The sequence below is a fragment of the Manduca sexta genome, chromosome 25, assembly GCF_014839805.1.
Source record: "Manduca sexta isolate Smith_Timp_Sample1 chromosome 25, JHU_Msex_v1.0, whole genome shotgun sequence".
Taxonomy (NCBI): Eukaryota; Metazoa; Arthropoda; class Insecta; order Lepidoptera; family Sphingidae; genus Manduca; species Manduca sexta.
The window spans coordinates 10,658,521-10,673,969 of NC_051139.1; the positions used below are offsets into that span (position 1 = coordinate 10,658,521).

The 15,449-nt window shown below is 34.2% G+C and overlaps 1 protein-coding gene across 4 annotated transcripts; it reads left to right on the plus strand.

The window, feature by feature from the left end:
• The first annotated feature begins 63 nt into the window (after nucleotides 1-63).
• LOC115445450 (tumor protein D54) lies at nucleotides 64-15,376 on the plus strand. Of its 4 annotated transcripts, none has more exons than XM_030171728.2 (6): nucleotides 64-300; nucleotides 10,131-10,297; nucleotides 11,173-11,276; nucleotides 11,487-11,546; nucleotides 13,716-13,878; nucleotides 14,209-15,376. In XM_030171728.2, the coding sequence occupies exons 1-6, from the start codon at nucleotides 282-284 to the stop codon at nucleotides 14,326-14,328; spliced, it is 633 nt and encodes a 210-aa protein (XP_030027588.1). In that variant the 5' UTR covers nucleotides 64-281; the 3' UTR covers nucleotides 14,329-15,376. The 4 variants fall into 4 exon arrangements, with proteins under 4 accessions (XP_030027588.1, XP_030027589.1, XP_030027585.2 ...); XM_030171725.2 differs by lacking the exon at nucleotides 64-300 and adding an exon at nucleotides 4,896-5,586; XM_030171729.2 differs by lacking the exon at nucleotides 11,487-11,546.
• Nucleotides 15,377-15,449: the final 73 nt, after the last annotated feature.

The following is a 15,449-nucleotide window of genomic DNA, read 5'->3' on the forward strand; positions in this document are numbered from 1 at the left end:
CTAATGTTTCTACTTTCTGTGCTGCGGTGTCAATAACAACGGCCGTGACATGAGAATCTGAAACTGAATACGAAAACGCACCTTAAATCTTTGCCATGTTTTCTACACTGTGAGCCGACGTGACGTGTTTGTACTTTTTATCGTTTTATTTCACAATTCAGAATTCCATTACTAGAAGTTACTGAAGTTGTAATCTAGGCAGGGATCAAATTAAATATATTAAGAATCACTGCACAGTTACGGCATATAGGCGAACAGCGATCGGTTTATCTTCAATAAAAATGAGCGGTGTACAAACAGGCGAGTATATTTTTTATTTTATTTGATTACAATGTTATTGTTCTTTGTATGTATATAAAGGGATTTAAAATATGTATATATCTATAATTGTAATAGATGTTAAACGTATAGAGAAGACTACAAAGATAAGTTATTGTGGTTCCATTTTGCAATGGCTCATATTAGAAAAGCCGTATAAAACCAAATGACACCAAATTAAATTGTGATAATATTTCACGACAAAGCAAATTACAAATAAATTCACCCTTAGTTATAAATTACGCCGTCATAGAACTGAGCTGTCTCATTTAATCTTTGCCTTTACATCTTGAAATCCCAAACACCCAAGATATCAGCTACAAATATATTTATATAATGAGGCCGGCAAATATACTATTAGTGTTGTCTCTTACATGAATGGACTACTGAATTTTCATAAATTTGCTTATGAGTCATCAATAATGTAAAAATATTTAATTAAAATGCGATTTACGTTGGATAGGTGCAATACTTTGTGTATTTTCAACATCTGCCGGAAAGTGCGTCGATGTATTCCTCTTTTAAAGGCATTGAAGCCACTGTAATCACTGAGTATAGTAATTCAGACATCAATTACTATTAGTCATCTCGGTAAATAATTATCCAACCAACCAATCTTTCATTGGAAAAATATATTACATAATGCTATTGTATAAAAGCTTTAATGGAATTATTACCATAGATATAAAAAACAATTTTTGAAAAGTTTTATCAGTTTGGGCCAATGAGTACTGTGACAACATTGGCTCAGGCCAACAAGCATGAATTTACATTCATGTGAAGTTCAGTAATTCAAAGAAGTAGATGGTGTTGTCTTTCTTAGCTCAACCAAGCCATTTGCTTGCTAAATCATTGAATGATATAAAAAGCCTGCACCATATTTGTAATATTTAGTTTCAAACATCCATCTATTAATTCTTTCTAAAAGTTAATGTGTAATAAACGACTGTGGTATTTTTGTATGTATTCATCATTTCACTATAAACTTATACATTATACATAAAATATATAATTTTAAATGTATTAGGTAATGTCAGAGTGTAGTGCTAGTCTTTGCCACCCAGGGCTGAAACAAAGTTTACCACTTCTAGGCACTGGCGAAAAAAAAGGCCCATTTCAAAAACAGAAATTGCAGCACCCTCCTTTGCTACTGGTCCAGAAGACAAAACATGAAATTAAAATTTTAAAGCTTTTATTTTAGACAATTTTCTGCTCCTCTAAATGTACTACTTGGGGTGAGCTCTCCCTAAGGACCACCCTTTCATGCTACACCACCTGGTTTTGTCCCTGATATAATTATTGTAAATACATCTTACTTTTCATTTACTTAGCTGGCAAATTTTAGCCAGGAATGTGATAATGCACAAGATATGATATAGAAAAACTTGATAATATTGGTTAAAGCTTAATTTAGTTTACACTCAACCTGATATTAGTATTTATATAATTATCTCTATTGTGACACATATTACAGTAATAATCCTATAAATTATTGAGACAAATGTGTATTAGTTATCCATATTTCAGTTAAGAACTGTAAAATTAGTGTTAGTCATGCTAAAGTTTTCTAAGCTAAGCGTAACAAGATGGTATATTATTTAAACCGGTATTAAGGATAAATTCAATACTTACTATGCAAGTCGAGATACTATTGCATCTTTGCTTCTGTTCTTATCCTAATATTGGTGCAAAAGCATAGGGCCTTGGCAATTTATAATCAAATTAACAAATTTAAAAAATGCATAAGCACTCGAAGGACCACCAAACCAGTATTGGCATTTATGACCCTAATATTTATTAATTTTTATTTCATAACCTACAAAGACCAATTGTGTAGCTCTGAAAACTGTTTTGTACATGGATATGCCAAGATTGCTGGGAGAATAGATGAAATTAATTTTAATGCTATATAGTTGATATGTGATTTTAGGAAAAGTCCTATATGTTTATACTATAATTTTTGGAAAATTCAAATATCTTATAAATGCTTTAAGGCTTTTTAATGTTAAAAACTAGTAGATTATGAAATAATACCTTCTCGTTGCTTATTTATGTGAAAGGCTTCCTAGAATTAAAGCAATTGAAATAACAGAAATATGGCCTATTTTACTTAAGGATAGTGTATCTTTTATAAATTTCAGTTTTTTCTTTTTTGTATTACATGCTGTCAAGTCAAATGATTTGAAAATCGATATTAAGGCGTATCTATTATTATCAAATACTCATCTGTGTTAGTTAGTAGACGCCATTTTTAACCGTCTTCAAAAGAGGAGGTTCTGTATATGACACATATGTATGTATGTATCTGGATTTTGTTAAAAACTACTGAACCGATTTTAATAGGGTTTTCGTTGTTTAAATACAATTTTTTCAAGCTCATAGAAATCGGTATAGAAACACCAAAGTTATACATGAGATACGCTAATAATAAGCCATCATACGTGAATACTGAATCATGCTATAAGGATTATTTCTGTATATATATAAGGTCGCGAACGCACAGGCAGGCGGCTTGCTCGACACCTAGAGGCTAGCGAATCACCTAGCGAGTAGCTTCGTAAAACGAACATTCTCGAACGTTCGCGACCGACTCCATTTTTGAAGTCCGAAATCCACGCGGGCGAAGCTGCGGACGGAAGCTAGTATATAATATAAACATTATTGTTTTATTTATAGTGTTTTTTTTTATTTATGGTAATTAATATCAGAATCTGTACTTCAGAAATGTTTCGATACGTTTAATACCTAATTATGGAATTTGAAGTTTTTATACATATATTTTTTTCGATATTCTTCATGGTTTCGGGAATCTGATTGGGCCACTCACGCCCGCTTGAAAAAATCACCTGTTTATGAAGGGTGTATTTTGTCGATGATAATGCGCCATGACCCTGGTTTCAACATTGCGTAAACATGGGAACATATGAATGCTTAAGTTGCAGAGATAGTTCTAAAATTTTAGGATTAAAAGCTACGAGGCTACGTACAGATAATTGTTTATCAGCAAAGAGAATCATATAATGTTTTAAAACTTCTTAGAAAGCAGTAACTGAGTCACCTGATGACTGATGTTAACATACTCACTACCAGTAAATATATATTCGGTATGAATCATGATTAGGAAGGAACCAGAGTTTGGCCTTCCAAAAATCACAAAAGCCTCTCCGTACGAAGCACAACACACACACAACACAGCAATTTGTTGTTAGTTCAAATCGGCCTGGCCGACCCATTCATGTTGAAGGCAAGTCTTCGGAATTGCGTTTCTAAACTTAACTAAGTAACTGATTTTAATATCCCTATATATCTAAATCGTACATAGTAGTTATATATCGATGTTTAAATCTAAACCTCCTTATTACTGCTCAATACCATTCCTTTTGAAGTTTTCTCAACCACATTTTTATGCATGTTGATGTATACCACTCTAAATAAAATTAATATAATACGATAGTAAAAACAATATTGCATAAACGCTTTTCTTTTTTTATGACAACAATTATTTTTTAACTACGAGGCCTCTTAAATGATAGCATCAAAGTAGTACTGAACCTCTGCAGACCCACTGGAACGACTCGATTTCGTTAAATAGGATACAAAGATATTGACTGACTACTGATATGACTGATTGGAAATGGCTAGAAACATATTACAAATCTAACTCACCAGAATCCGAGAAGTTAATATTTTTTGGTAGAAATGACGAAATGAGCAAATCGGTAGCTACACCAAACATAATTTCAAATTACAAAGTATTGCATATACAGCACTGCGCTCGTCACCCTGAAACATTGACTGTTAACTCTCATGATGAAGAAATTATAATGACCTTTAATTCCGAACACAACAGCACTTTCACAATGCTGCGTGGCTGCAGAAATAGACAAATTGGAGTAGGATAGCCAGAGACTGGATTTTGAGATCTACAATGATAATGAAACGTTTATAGATATCAAAAACTTGAATGGGTAAAATAATATTGTTCCGAAACAAAAATAACCCACGCAAAGCTGTTACGGATTTCTAATATAAAATAAAACGGGAACAGATAGAAAATTAGTTTAGTTTTGATTCAAAGCCTCGTCAATTTCGGCATTTCGTCAAGGCTTTAAAGGGGCATCAAACTGCTCGAACCAGTAAGTGAGTCATGCTATTTTAGTCGTGCAATTTGATCATTTTTTGTGTAAAATTTTAACAAGTAACAAAGTGACGCAACACATTTTGTCCAACCGCCAGCGCTTGCGCCGCTTGTCCGCTCGCCTCGGGCACTGTCAATAAACTTTATTCGTGCAAGGTGAGCTGAACGCTGGGCTTGTATTTATGTTGTTTTGTTTGATGTTTGCAACTTATCGCTTAGACAGTATTTGAATGACGCTTTGGAGTTTAGATTGCCACATTATAAAATTAAATAATATTATTAAAATTATTGCAATTAAATTTACAAAATGTAGCGTTGTATAAATCATACTTATTTGGAGGTCAAATAGCCATTTAAAATCGCAAAGATCTTTACTGGCGGCTTACTGTTACTGGTGAAAGTGGCGGACTCGAGCTCGGGCAGCGGCGCGCGACGGGTGCGGGCAGGTTTGCTAGCGCGGCTCGACGTGGCGGAAGAAACTGACATCACTACGCGCCGGCTGTACACGCGTTTGTCTTTCGCGCTCTCAGCTATTTATACGATATAAAAACAATGTGTATAAAGTGACAGTAACTCTTAACTTATTTATCATGAATAATATTGTTTACGTTTATTGTCTTATTGTTGTGGCACATACATGGTGAAGTTCATTACTTGCTTGCGAAAAAAGACTTCGCTGGAGTAGTTGGGTTGTATTAATGAAAAATATGTTAGATTGTCGCGGAAGACCAGGTAGATAGTGTTTGGGGGAATGGCGTGTGACGGCATGATGAACCGCAGCGTGGAGCCGACGAGTCTAGAGTATATGGAGGATCCCTACTTCGTACCTCCTGACGATGACTCTACGCCGAGCTTCGACGTGGCCGTGGACGAGCTGGACGATCTGGATGAGCTACACACCTGGACCCAAGACGATCCTGAAGCCGACTGGCGCACGCTGCCCGACCTTGCAGAATCTGCTTTGTGCATCGAAACAGAATTCTACATGGATAACCGGCGACGACGGCTGCGTATATTCCGCAAGAAAATGCGTGAAGTTAGAGTCACATTTCAAGATTTATCCAAGCCTTATCTTGCCAAAATGTCCAGTCACACAAATTACAAGAAGTTCCTAGGTATTACCGTAGGAGGTTAGTTTGAGTATCACGTAATTGAAATTTAATTAATGAAAAACATTACTTTCAAATCTCACGTACAGACGAATTCCCTAATGCAAACAAATAAATAAAGACACAGTATTATCACATCTTCTATAAGTTTTTGCGATCGGTCCGTGAAGTCATAATAAAACCAGTCAATATGTTCTATATTACACGTGTATATAAATAAATATAGATATGAACAAGTTTTAAAATTATTCAGCCACCTTGAAATAGAAACGTCCAGACTTTAAAGGCGCTTATTTTTTGTTGCACTTAGTTCATAATATACACTAAAAATAAAACTACGTAATTAAATATTGATTTATAAAATAAACATGTTATTACTATCGGACATCATCATCACTTAACAACTACAACTTTATATCTTCCTCTTTCTTTGTGAACACATAACATTTCTTTTTTATTCATAACTTAATGTTGCTTAGCGTCGGCAATGTGTTAGTAGTTAGGTATATGTTATGCAAATAGCCTTTCGTTCTAGATAATAAGATATTCAAACTTAGTCATACTTAAATTTAGAACAAAATAATAAAAAAACAACATAAAAGCTTTTTCTATTAGTGATAATAAAATTTAATTTAATATTTCTCGTAATGAATGTACAAAATTAGTGTCTAGTAACTACCATCATATTATAATACAGGATAACATAGTTACATGCCGTTTTTAATTGTTATTGACTTAATCAAATAGGAAGATAGGGAGGAGGCGGCGGAGGAGGCTTATTGATAAGTAGTCAGTATTGACCAGAGGGTACCAATCACGGGAAAGGAGTATTATTATGTATTTAATATATACCACCACGAGGTAGTGTCCTTACTAAAATTACAAATTTTCCGGCTATTATAAGAGTTATAAGGACCGTATCAACACATGCTAAACAACCCGCCATAGCGGCTCGACTAAACGCGTTTTTGACTTTCGGGGTCAGGTGGTATATAAAGAAAAAAATTAAACTAGTATACTGGCATTTCGGAACATGTTTTGCCGTTACATAAAAAGAGCTCATGAGATTGTTCAAAACTGTAACGCGTATGTTACTATATATTTAAGGCAGATTAACAAGGATTCTGGTGATCGTCGATTGACGCAGCATCTCTCGTTTATCGATATTATATTAAAATTGATTACACCGGTAAGAAAATTGCTTACTGACGGTGGTTAAGGTTTTATAAATGTTAAGACCTCTTAATATTAGATGTAATCTAGTTTTTTCGTTGAATTAGTACTTTAATCCGCCGTTACGTATTGAACAAACTTTTAAACTCAGAGCATCAAAAGTGTAGACATAAGTAGAGTTGAATTAAGTAGGTTGAGTTTAGGTTTGTGGAAGTGGTGCAGGAGGGTGAAATATGAACCTATTGCACTACATACGAAAACCCTTTCTTGGACGTCAGTGCGACGGTTCCGTATGGTACCCATGTCGCAGATTCCTACTTAGTTCGACGCTACGTCTTCGTAGCTTTTCTCCGTAATTTCGCGCGCGAAAACCATAGTGTAGGTTCTCATTTCTAAAATAACATCTAAAATGTAATCAGTAGTTTTAAAAAAATATTTTTTATATTTACAAAATCAAAAATATATATGCTAAAATAAAACTAGGTTAATATACATACATACATACATAACATCACGCATTTATCCCCCGAAGGGGTATGCAGAAGCGCAACTAGGGCACCCACTTTTCGCCAAGTATGTTCCGTCCCATGATGTGATAGGGGGCGAGCCTATCGCCATATCGGGCACTAATTCCAGACTCCGGGCTGATACTGAGCAGAAAAAAACAAATATCACTTTGCCCGACCCGGGATTCGAACCCAGGACCTCAGAGCGCTATTGTACCGGACATGCAATACAACTACGCCACCGAGGCAGTTAGGTTAATATATGTTTGGCTTTTAGGCACGAGTATGTGTAGCAACTTAAACCTGGGATTTGTTTTATAAAATTGCGTGACGAACAGCATTATGTTAAGCGACATGACCGCCAATTAACAGTAGTAACATATAATCCTGACATTTGAATTAAATCGCTGCGTGGCACTCCACTCGTCCTACTGAAAAACCAGTAATTAGCTTGCTACAATGTTCTTGAAACTGGATACAAAACAGTCTTTCAACAGTATATGGACATTTCTGCTTGGCGGTAGCAATAAACATTGCAGTGATACTTACTCACACACGACAGATATATCACCTAATATAGTTTTAACAGAATATTATGCTTCTTCCGTAAGAGGCACGCTCGAGTATCTGATTATCACCAAAAATCACAATCCGGCTTTTCATGACCGAATGACAAATAAATATAGCAGCTCATAAATATTCATATCATTTATTTTCTGTGAAAACCATCACTGGGTTGCTTTTTAAACTTCCACGGAAAAAAAGGGATGTTATAAATTTTAGGATCTGTATCTGTGTGTCTGTGGCATCGTAGCTCCCAACCGAACAGCCTAATATACCAATATTACACTAGTAATTTTTTGTTGTTTGAAACCTAACGTGATCGTGATGATACTTATCTATAATTTATCAAAACATATTCAGGTCTTTGCAGGTCATCAGCTCATTTCCTACTTTCACAAAACCGAGGTATGCTACAGAATCGATTATTCTGCGGGATAGCTAACTCGTCAGCAATTTACAGCAGATATTGCGATTTTGGGCTCAGAAAAATAGTTTCAATGAGTGTGTTACACAGAGGATAATCGAGGCCCCTTTCAAAGAAAAACATAATTTAAAAAGTTTTGAATATAAATTAAATAAAAATTGTAATAACTAAAAAATACTTCTAAAAAGTAAAAATAAAAAGTGTTTGTACCTATATTAACTCCTCCAATGAGTTACTCTATCACCCCGGTCGGGTGCTTGGTCCCACGACGCGAGGTAATCTACCTCGGGTTAAAATATTACTAGGTGCTTATACTAAAGGACGAATTAATGCATTTATTTTTTACTTCTTAAACGTATGTTTTGTGTAAGGATTATTCAAATTTTTAATCGTAAGTTAAACAGGGCCGTAGCTAGGAGGGGGGGGGGGCATTGTGGAACAATGCCCTACATTAATAATCAACTAAATTGTACATTACTACTCAATGCAAATATATGGAGCAGCGGGTTTTTTATTTTACGATTTGGAAGTTGGTCCCATAGTAAGAGCTATTCGTATTGATGGGTGAAATAACCCTCTTTCGAGATTCAAGGGAATTTTGTTACAATCTGTATATTACCTTAACAATTACGTAAGTATTTACCTTTTTTATTTTTTTTTATTCACGTTCGCAAGTCAAGAAAACCAAAAATCGATGGAGCAGATCAGATGTAGTAACATTTTTATTTCCGCCCTGCTTGTAATAACAGCTGCCCTACCTTAAATTCAAGTCTAGCTACGGCCCTGAAGTTAAAGTCTACATTTTGCAAGTTATTATTTTTATTTTCACGAATTATCTACTTATCACCTATAAATAGATATGAAATACGTACTTTACTTTTTATAAGTATTTAATAGCGAGCAGTCTGCTTAAAAATGCCTTTTGTAAAAATCTTTTAACTGAATAAAACAATAATTTGACAAATCTATTCGTTCTACGAATAATCTTCCCCCGCGTGAGAAAGGTTTTCCGGGAAAATGTTTTCCGTTATAAAACTCACACTATATATTTTCCCGGGATATAAACTTTAATCGTTTACTGAGCGCACGCAACGGAAGCTCTCCGTATTTGCAAGATTTTTTATTGATGCTCCGCTCCAACTGGTCATAGCGTGATGATATATAGGCTATATCCTTCCTATCCAACACTAAAAGAATTTTTCAGTTCGAACCAGTATTTCCTGAGATTAGCGCGTTCAAACAAACTCTTCAGCTTTATATAATAGTATAGCTTAGAAAATTGTGCCTTTAGAATAACAATAATATTTTAACACTGCCAATACCCTAATATTGCTGCTGTGTATAATTAAATAAAATGTATACTGATGTGAAATATCAAATATGCCAAAATGCCATGACGTCAGGCGTGACATTGACCTGGAATATCAAGGTTAGGCGCGCTCCCTTTCAGCCAATCACCAAATCCATTTCTTGTAGTGCTAACTATTAGTACATATACGGACATTAGTTTTTTTTACACAATTGTGATGTTATAATTATTTATAATGCTTTAAAACGAAAAGTTTTAATCTTCAGTAAGGATAACGAATATACCTAAATAGCTGACAAAGACATGTTTTGAATACATTTTGTTATTAAAAATTTTAAGTCTAAATACGGAGTCCTGGGTGGCCACCCATGGTAGTGCTATCTTAAAATCAGGTCTAGGATAAATTATTTAAATAATCACTAAATTACCTAACTTTGAGTTATGAAATAAAAAAAAACAATAAAACGTCATAAAGCTGTAATCAACGAAGCCGCATCCTGCGGAATAATCTCGTTTCCGTGCAGTATTGGCATCCGTGGTTTTTCAGTTCGCTCATAGTTTAGTTCATGTTCGCGCGTATTGATTGCAGCTGAGGAAGCGATGGCTGGCGCCGGCGGCCCCGGCGAGATGCACACGCCCGACGAGCTCGCGGGGCTCACCCCCGAGCAGGCGGAGCAGCTCCGCGCCGAGTGGAGTCGGGAGCTCGCCCGCGTTGAGGACGAGATTGCAACGCTGCGTACAGTTTTGCAAAGCAAGGTAGATAATTTTAATATTTATACCAATCGTATTTATTATTTATGTACCGCGACATTGTAATTTCATGTAAAAAAAATATTTGTTGGACTCTATAATTGTACAATTAATAAGAACTTGGCCAACATAAAATATTATATTCTTTTAACTGGGAAGCGGGCAAACTTTGCTTCTATAATTGATGTTTGTCGATAAAGAAGCGGCGTGATGAGGTGGACGCAAATATAACTATTGTGTTTAGAAAAGCTGTACGCAGTGCCGCGCCATGCGTTTCCGGTTACCCTCTCTAGTGCATTTACTGTTTGCACCTTGAAACTTTACCCCAATGATACGTTTTTATTACCTCATGTTACATATTATTGAAACCACGAAAGTATTGGTAATGTACTGGATAATTTTGACATCCCGTTAATAATTAATTCATAAACTTGTCTTTATGAAAAAAAAAATGACTTATGAGTTATTATAACTAAAGATGTAATATAAAAGATTTGGCTTTTGAATAAATTTAATATTAACTTATAAAAAATCATTAAAAGTTTATATACCCTAAAGCCACTACAACTACACGAAGAGATTTTGTCGAAGTAATAACAGCATACTTTCAACCAGAAATACACTAACACGCACCATATTCACACTAAACTACCAAATGACCAAAAACCTAAAGCTGGGATCTTTGGCGGAATTATTTGTTGTTCATGGATAATTTTTAGCACAATGGTAAATGGCACAATGAGGTAAAGACGAATATTTGGTTTCAATTAGTGACGCAATGTACAAATGACCCTGTATAATAATGTTACTGATAATATTAATACTGATCCTGCAATAAAGTATTCAAAATTAATCATTAAGCGATATTCATATGATTTCAGATTCGTCAAAGTTCCGAATTAAAACGGAAACTTGGCATCACAGTTTGGAAAGAAATCACTGAAGATGTTAATCAGGGTTTGAAAAATGTGAAGGAAAGCCAAGTGTGAGTATGACTATCAAGTGTAATGTGTTTATTTGTTTATTTTCACAAATCACTTTTTACTTATTAGGTTTAGAGAGAATAGTTATATTTCTTCATCGGATAGTGGTGAATGGCTTGGCTTGCTCTATAAAGGTTTTGCTTGCGTTATAAAAAGCAACAGGTGGCGTGTTTCATAGTTATTGATTTCACTTTTGATTTCTTATACAACAGCTATCAATCGATAGAAACTCGTGTGGCTGCGCTTACACAGGCTGTGACTGAAGCACCAATGTAAGTACAGTTGAGGACATGCACAATGCACTGATCATGCGCAGATTAGCTTTCTTTGTATGTTTTCATTCCCACGCCTTGTAGAATGTTCAGCGTAGTTAGCTGTAGTGTAGTTGTTTTTAAGTGCATGAATGAATAATTATTTTTTCTAATCTAGTTATAGAATTAACTAAATTACTAAAAATATTTGAGGAGTACAATTTTTTCAATTAGTGAAATAACTCCACCGTGGTCATCAATGTTTCTTATTCGTGTAAGTCTTTACGACCGTCGTTATGTAAGTGAGTATTTACTTGTGGCTACAAATTCAAGGTGTAATATTTAACGTGAGTGTTCTTTGCAGGCTTCTTTTATTAACAAGATGGTGAGATCTATCACATAGGCATTATTGACATAATAATTTTGTATGACTCATTATTGTATTAATGTTCTTAATTTCAAATCATTTAATACTTTAGAAGGCATGAAAATTCTAACATTCATTGCTAATATTAATTTAAATTAAACTATTAAACCAATAATTCGTGGAGCCTAAACATAGGTCATCGAGCGACCGGTATAGCCTTACATATCTATGACAATAAATAATCAAATTAAACCTTGTGTAATTGTAAAAGAACTAAGCAAAAACGACTAATTTAATATATCATTGTGCATTATTTGGAGTTTTGGACTATCGTATTTTACAATATGATATGAATTGCTTTTTAACGCAACTAAACATGTAGGGCCTTACCAATAAATGTTGATTACTATCTAACATCTTTTGTGTTGATTTAAAACACGTATCTAATGATAAAATAAGGTTAAAACGTTCCTGTGTCTGATAAGAATATCCGATATATATATTTTTTATAGGTACAGGCCCTAGTTTTTATTTAACCGCTAAGAGCGCCATCGTACTTGCGTTTTGTGAACATATTTCGAAACATGTACGCATGTCGCAAGTACGATAAGAACCTAACAGCCTGGTTATGAACATTACCGCGACGGTCGCGGGACCACGCGACCTTTGTTTGCACATGTGCACATTATCAAATTAATAAATTATGTACGAATTTGGCAAGCGGCAGACGTTTATTGTTAAAGTCTCCGTTACCAGCCTCGTTGGAAAATTATAATTATTTATATTAAATAATAATTTAAATAAGTGCAATGTGTACTTAAATTGTTTTGCATTAATGGAGTAATTTAATTTTTGTTAGTACATTTCAGATGTTATAGAAACAAAAATCATTAGTGTCATTAAATGATCCCGACTACAAAAAAAATTACAGAGTAATCTGCAATGCGGGTCATTATTTAATTATTTTATGGAGAACAAATGATGTCTTTAAAACAAAAATAAATAAAACTAAGACTAGCGCAGCGCAGCAATAGATCTCTTTATTGCATTAAAATAATCTCATTGAGAAAATTCCTTGTGTAAGAATCGATCTGCACATAAACAAGACAGTAGTGGTTTTTGTTTGTACCTGCCTCAAATAAGACATAAATAATGTGGGTTAAAATATTTTATGTAAAGGGACCACAGTACTAAAAAAATATGCTAGGGGTCTATTTTTCTTTCATCAGAAGTTATACATGAAATAAATTAAAACCCGACTGCATTTGTGAAAGAGACTTCAAATCAAATCGCCGGCTCACTTATTACAAGGTTCTATGTGATATATGTATAGATACTAATTTTTTTTTCATAAATTGAATAATATCTTACATAATTCTGTGTCTTTAAGTCAACGTTTCTTATAATCCCGATAGGAAAAAGAAAACTATGAATTATTGCCTATTCTAATTTTTTTTAAGTATGTAAATTTTAGAATCTCTTTTTTCCATATACCAAAAATCAACAAAGAACATTGTAAAAGTGAGCCAGCGCGATTTTTGGCATGTATAATATATATATATATATATATATTATACAAAAAATAAATATATATATATATATAAAATATATATATATATATATATATATATATATATATATATATATATATATATATATATATATATATATATATTTTAATTTGTTTGTTATATTTTATCATAGGAATATGTTATCTGATGATTGGAAAATGAGCACTTAGTTTTATATAAAAATATATACATACCTCGTTGTATTAAACGTGGAACTATTTGATTAGATATTTTTGTTTCTTCCAATTACAGATACCAAAAAACAGAATCTGTGATAAAGTCGACAGCGGAGAAGACCACTTCGATACTGGGTGGTATCACGGCGGGTGTTTCCCAGAAAATTGGCCAGATGAGAAACTCTGACTCATTCCGCTCCATCGAGGAACGTGTTGGCACCGCGTACGAAAATGTGAAGGTAAACATTGTCGGATTACCGGCAAGTCCTTTTCTGGGATAGATCTTAGATTATTTTCTGCAATCTCCTTACCCTACTTATCAAAGCCTATCAAAATCGAAACAACCATTTGAATGACTACTTGCCCTTGGCAGATAGTTGGAAAGAAATATTTAACTTTGTCAACGTCTATATTGTTTGCTAATATATTTGAAATCATGAAGGCATATATAATAATTATTCTTCTATTTGATTTAACATTTGTATGACTGGTTCGCCTGCCTGATTCCAAATGAAAGTCAACAACACGAACAGCATGCAGCAGGAGTAGTAACATTGTTTGTGCGGCAGGGCAAGGTGGCGTCGCGGTCGAACTCGACGCAGAGCTTCGACGAGGCGCTGCGCGACGCGAGCCGCGCGGCGTCGGGCGCGGGCTCGCCCTCCATCCCCGAGCACAAGCCGCTGCCCTAGGCCGCGCCGGGACACTCCTCCCATACGTGTTTATTGTCTCTCAGCTGTACGACTAACGTTGCGTCACAATTTTTGTATCGACGGCATCTCATCACCCGATGACACAGTGTGGTCCCCTGTGGAACTTGAATTGAACGTTTTCCTATCAACAATTTTTATTAAATTGCCTCCGAATGAGGAGAAGTTCAATCGTCGAATTATTTTTACACAATGGATGTAATTTTCATTTCGTTTCTGTGGAAATCAGTTTGTACTTATATGCTTTGACTAGTTTGACACACGTGTTGTTTGGGTAACAGCTACTTTAGTTGAACACTTAGAGCTAGGAGTTTTACGAATTAGGTAAAAATTGGTTTATCTTTTATTTCGTGTTTTCATTATGACTTAATTATATTCATTAAGTATATTCAAAAATACAATGAAATATATGAATGCGCAAAAGTGCAATCAAAAACAATTTAATTATGGTTTTTAGCGTTATAGTATTTTTTTTAAAATAGGAGTGAAATTATGTGAAATGCTAATATTTTATTCGAACATAAAACATGCGCTGTGTTATTGGTTAAATATTTCTCTACTTAGCTTTAGTTGTCTATATAAATGGATTTAAAAAGCGGCGTGGTCAGAGAAGTCCAAGATTTTTAAACGCTGAGACTGCAAAATAAACGCTTGTCATATTCGAATTAAAATTTCATTATTTTTATCATAAGCATTCCAAATTCATTCATTATGTTATTTCATGAAATTTAATATTTGTGTGGTTGCGGTAAAGAAGGCACTAATAATAAATGTGTGTGCAAATTGATTAAAACAGTATTTGAATGTTAAAAGTTACGCGTTTTATATTATAAATGTTAAGACACAATATGTATTCACTTTTGTACGTTGCGTGTATGTCACTATTGTAAGACACGATAACTTGCCGATGCCTGTTAGGTCCATAAAAAACAACAAAAAAAAAATATTTTTATAAGATGCTTAGCTTTCCTTACTTATAAAATATTTCCACTATTTACAAAATGGTAAATAAAGTATATGTATTAATAAATGTGTTTGTTTTGTGTGTTTGTCCATTTTACTATATTTTTTGATCATTCACAAATTAATTATAGAATTTGCAG

Excerpts from the sequence above, each read along its gene's own strand:
- LOC115445450 (XM_030171725.2), top strand. The coding sequence starts at position 5,208 with ATGGCGTGTGACGGCATGATGAACCGCAGCGTGGAGCCGACGAGTCTA. Across the intron at positions 5,587-10,130 it reads CCTAGGTATTACCGTAGGAG|CTGAGGAAGCGATGGCTGGC; the intron begins GTTAGTTTGAGT and ends TATTGATTGCAG. Across the intron at positions 11,547-13,715 it reads GCTGTGACTGAAGCACCAAT|ATACCAAAAAACAGAATCTG; the intron begins GTAAGTACAGTT and ends TTCCAATTACAG.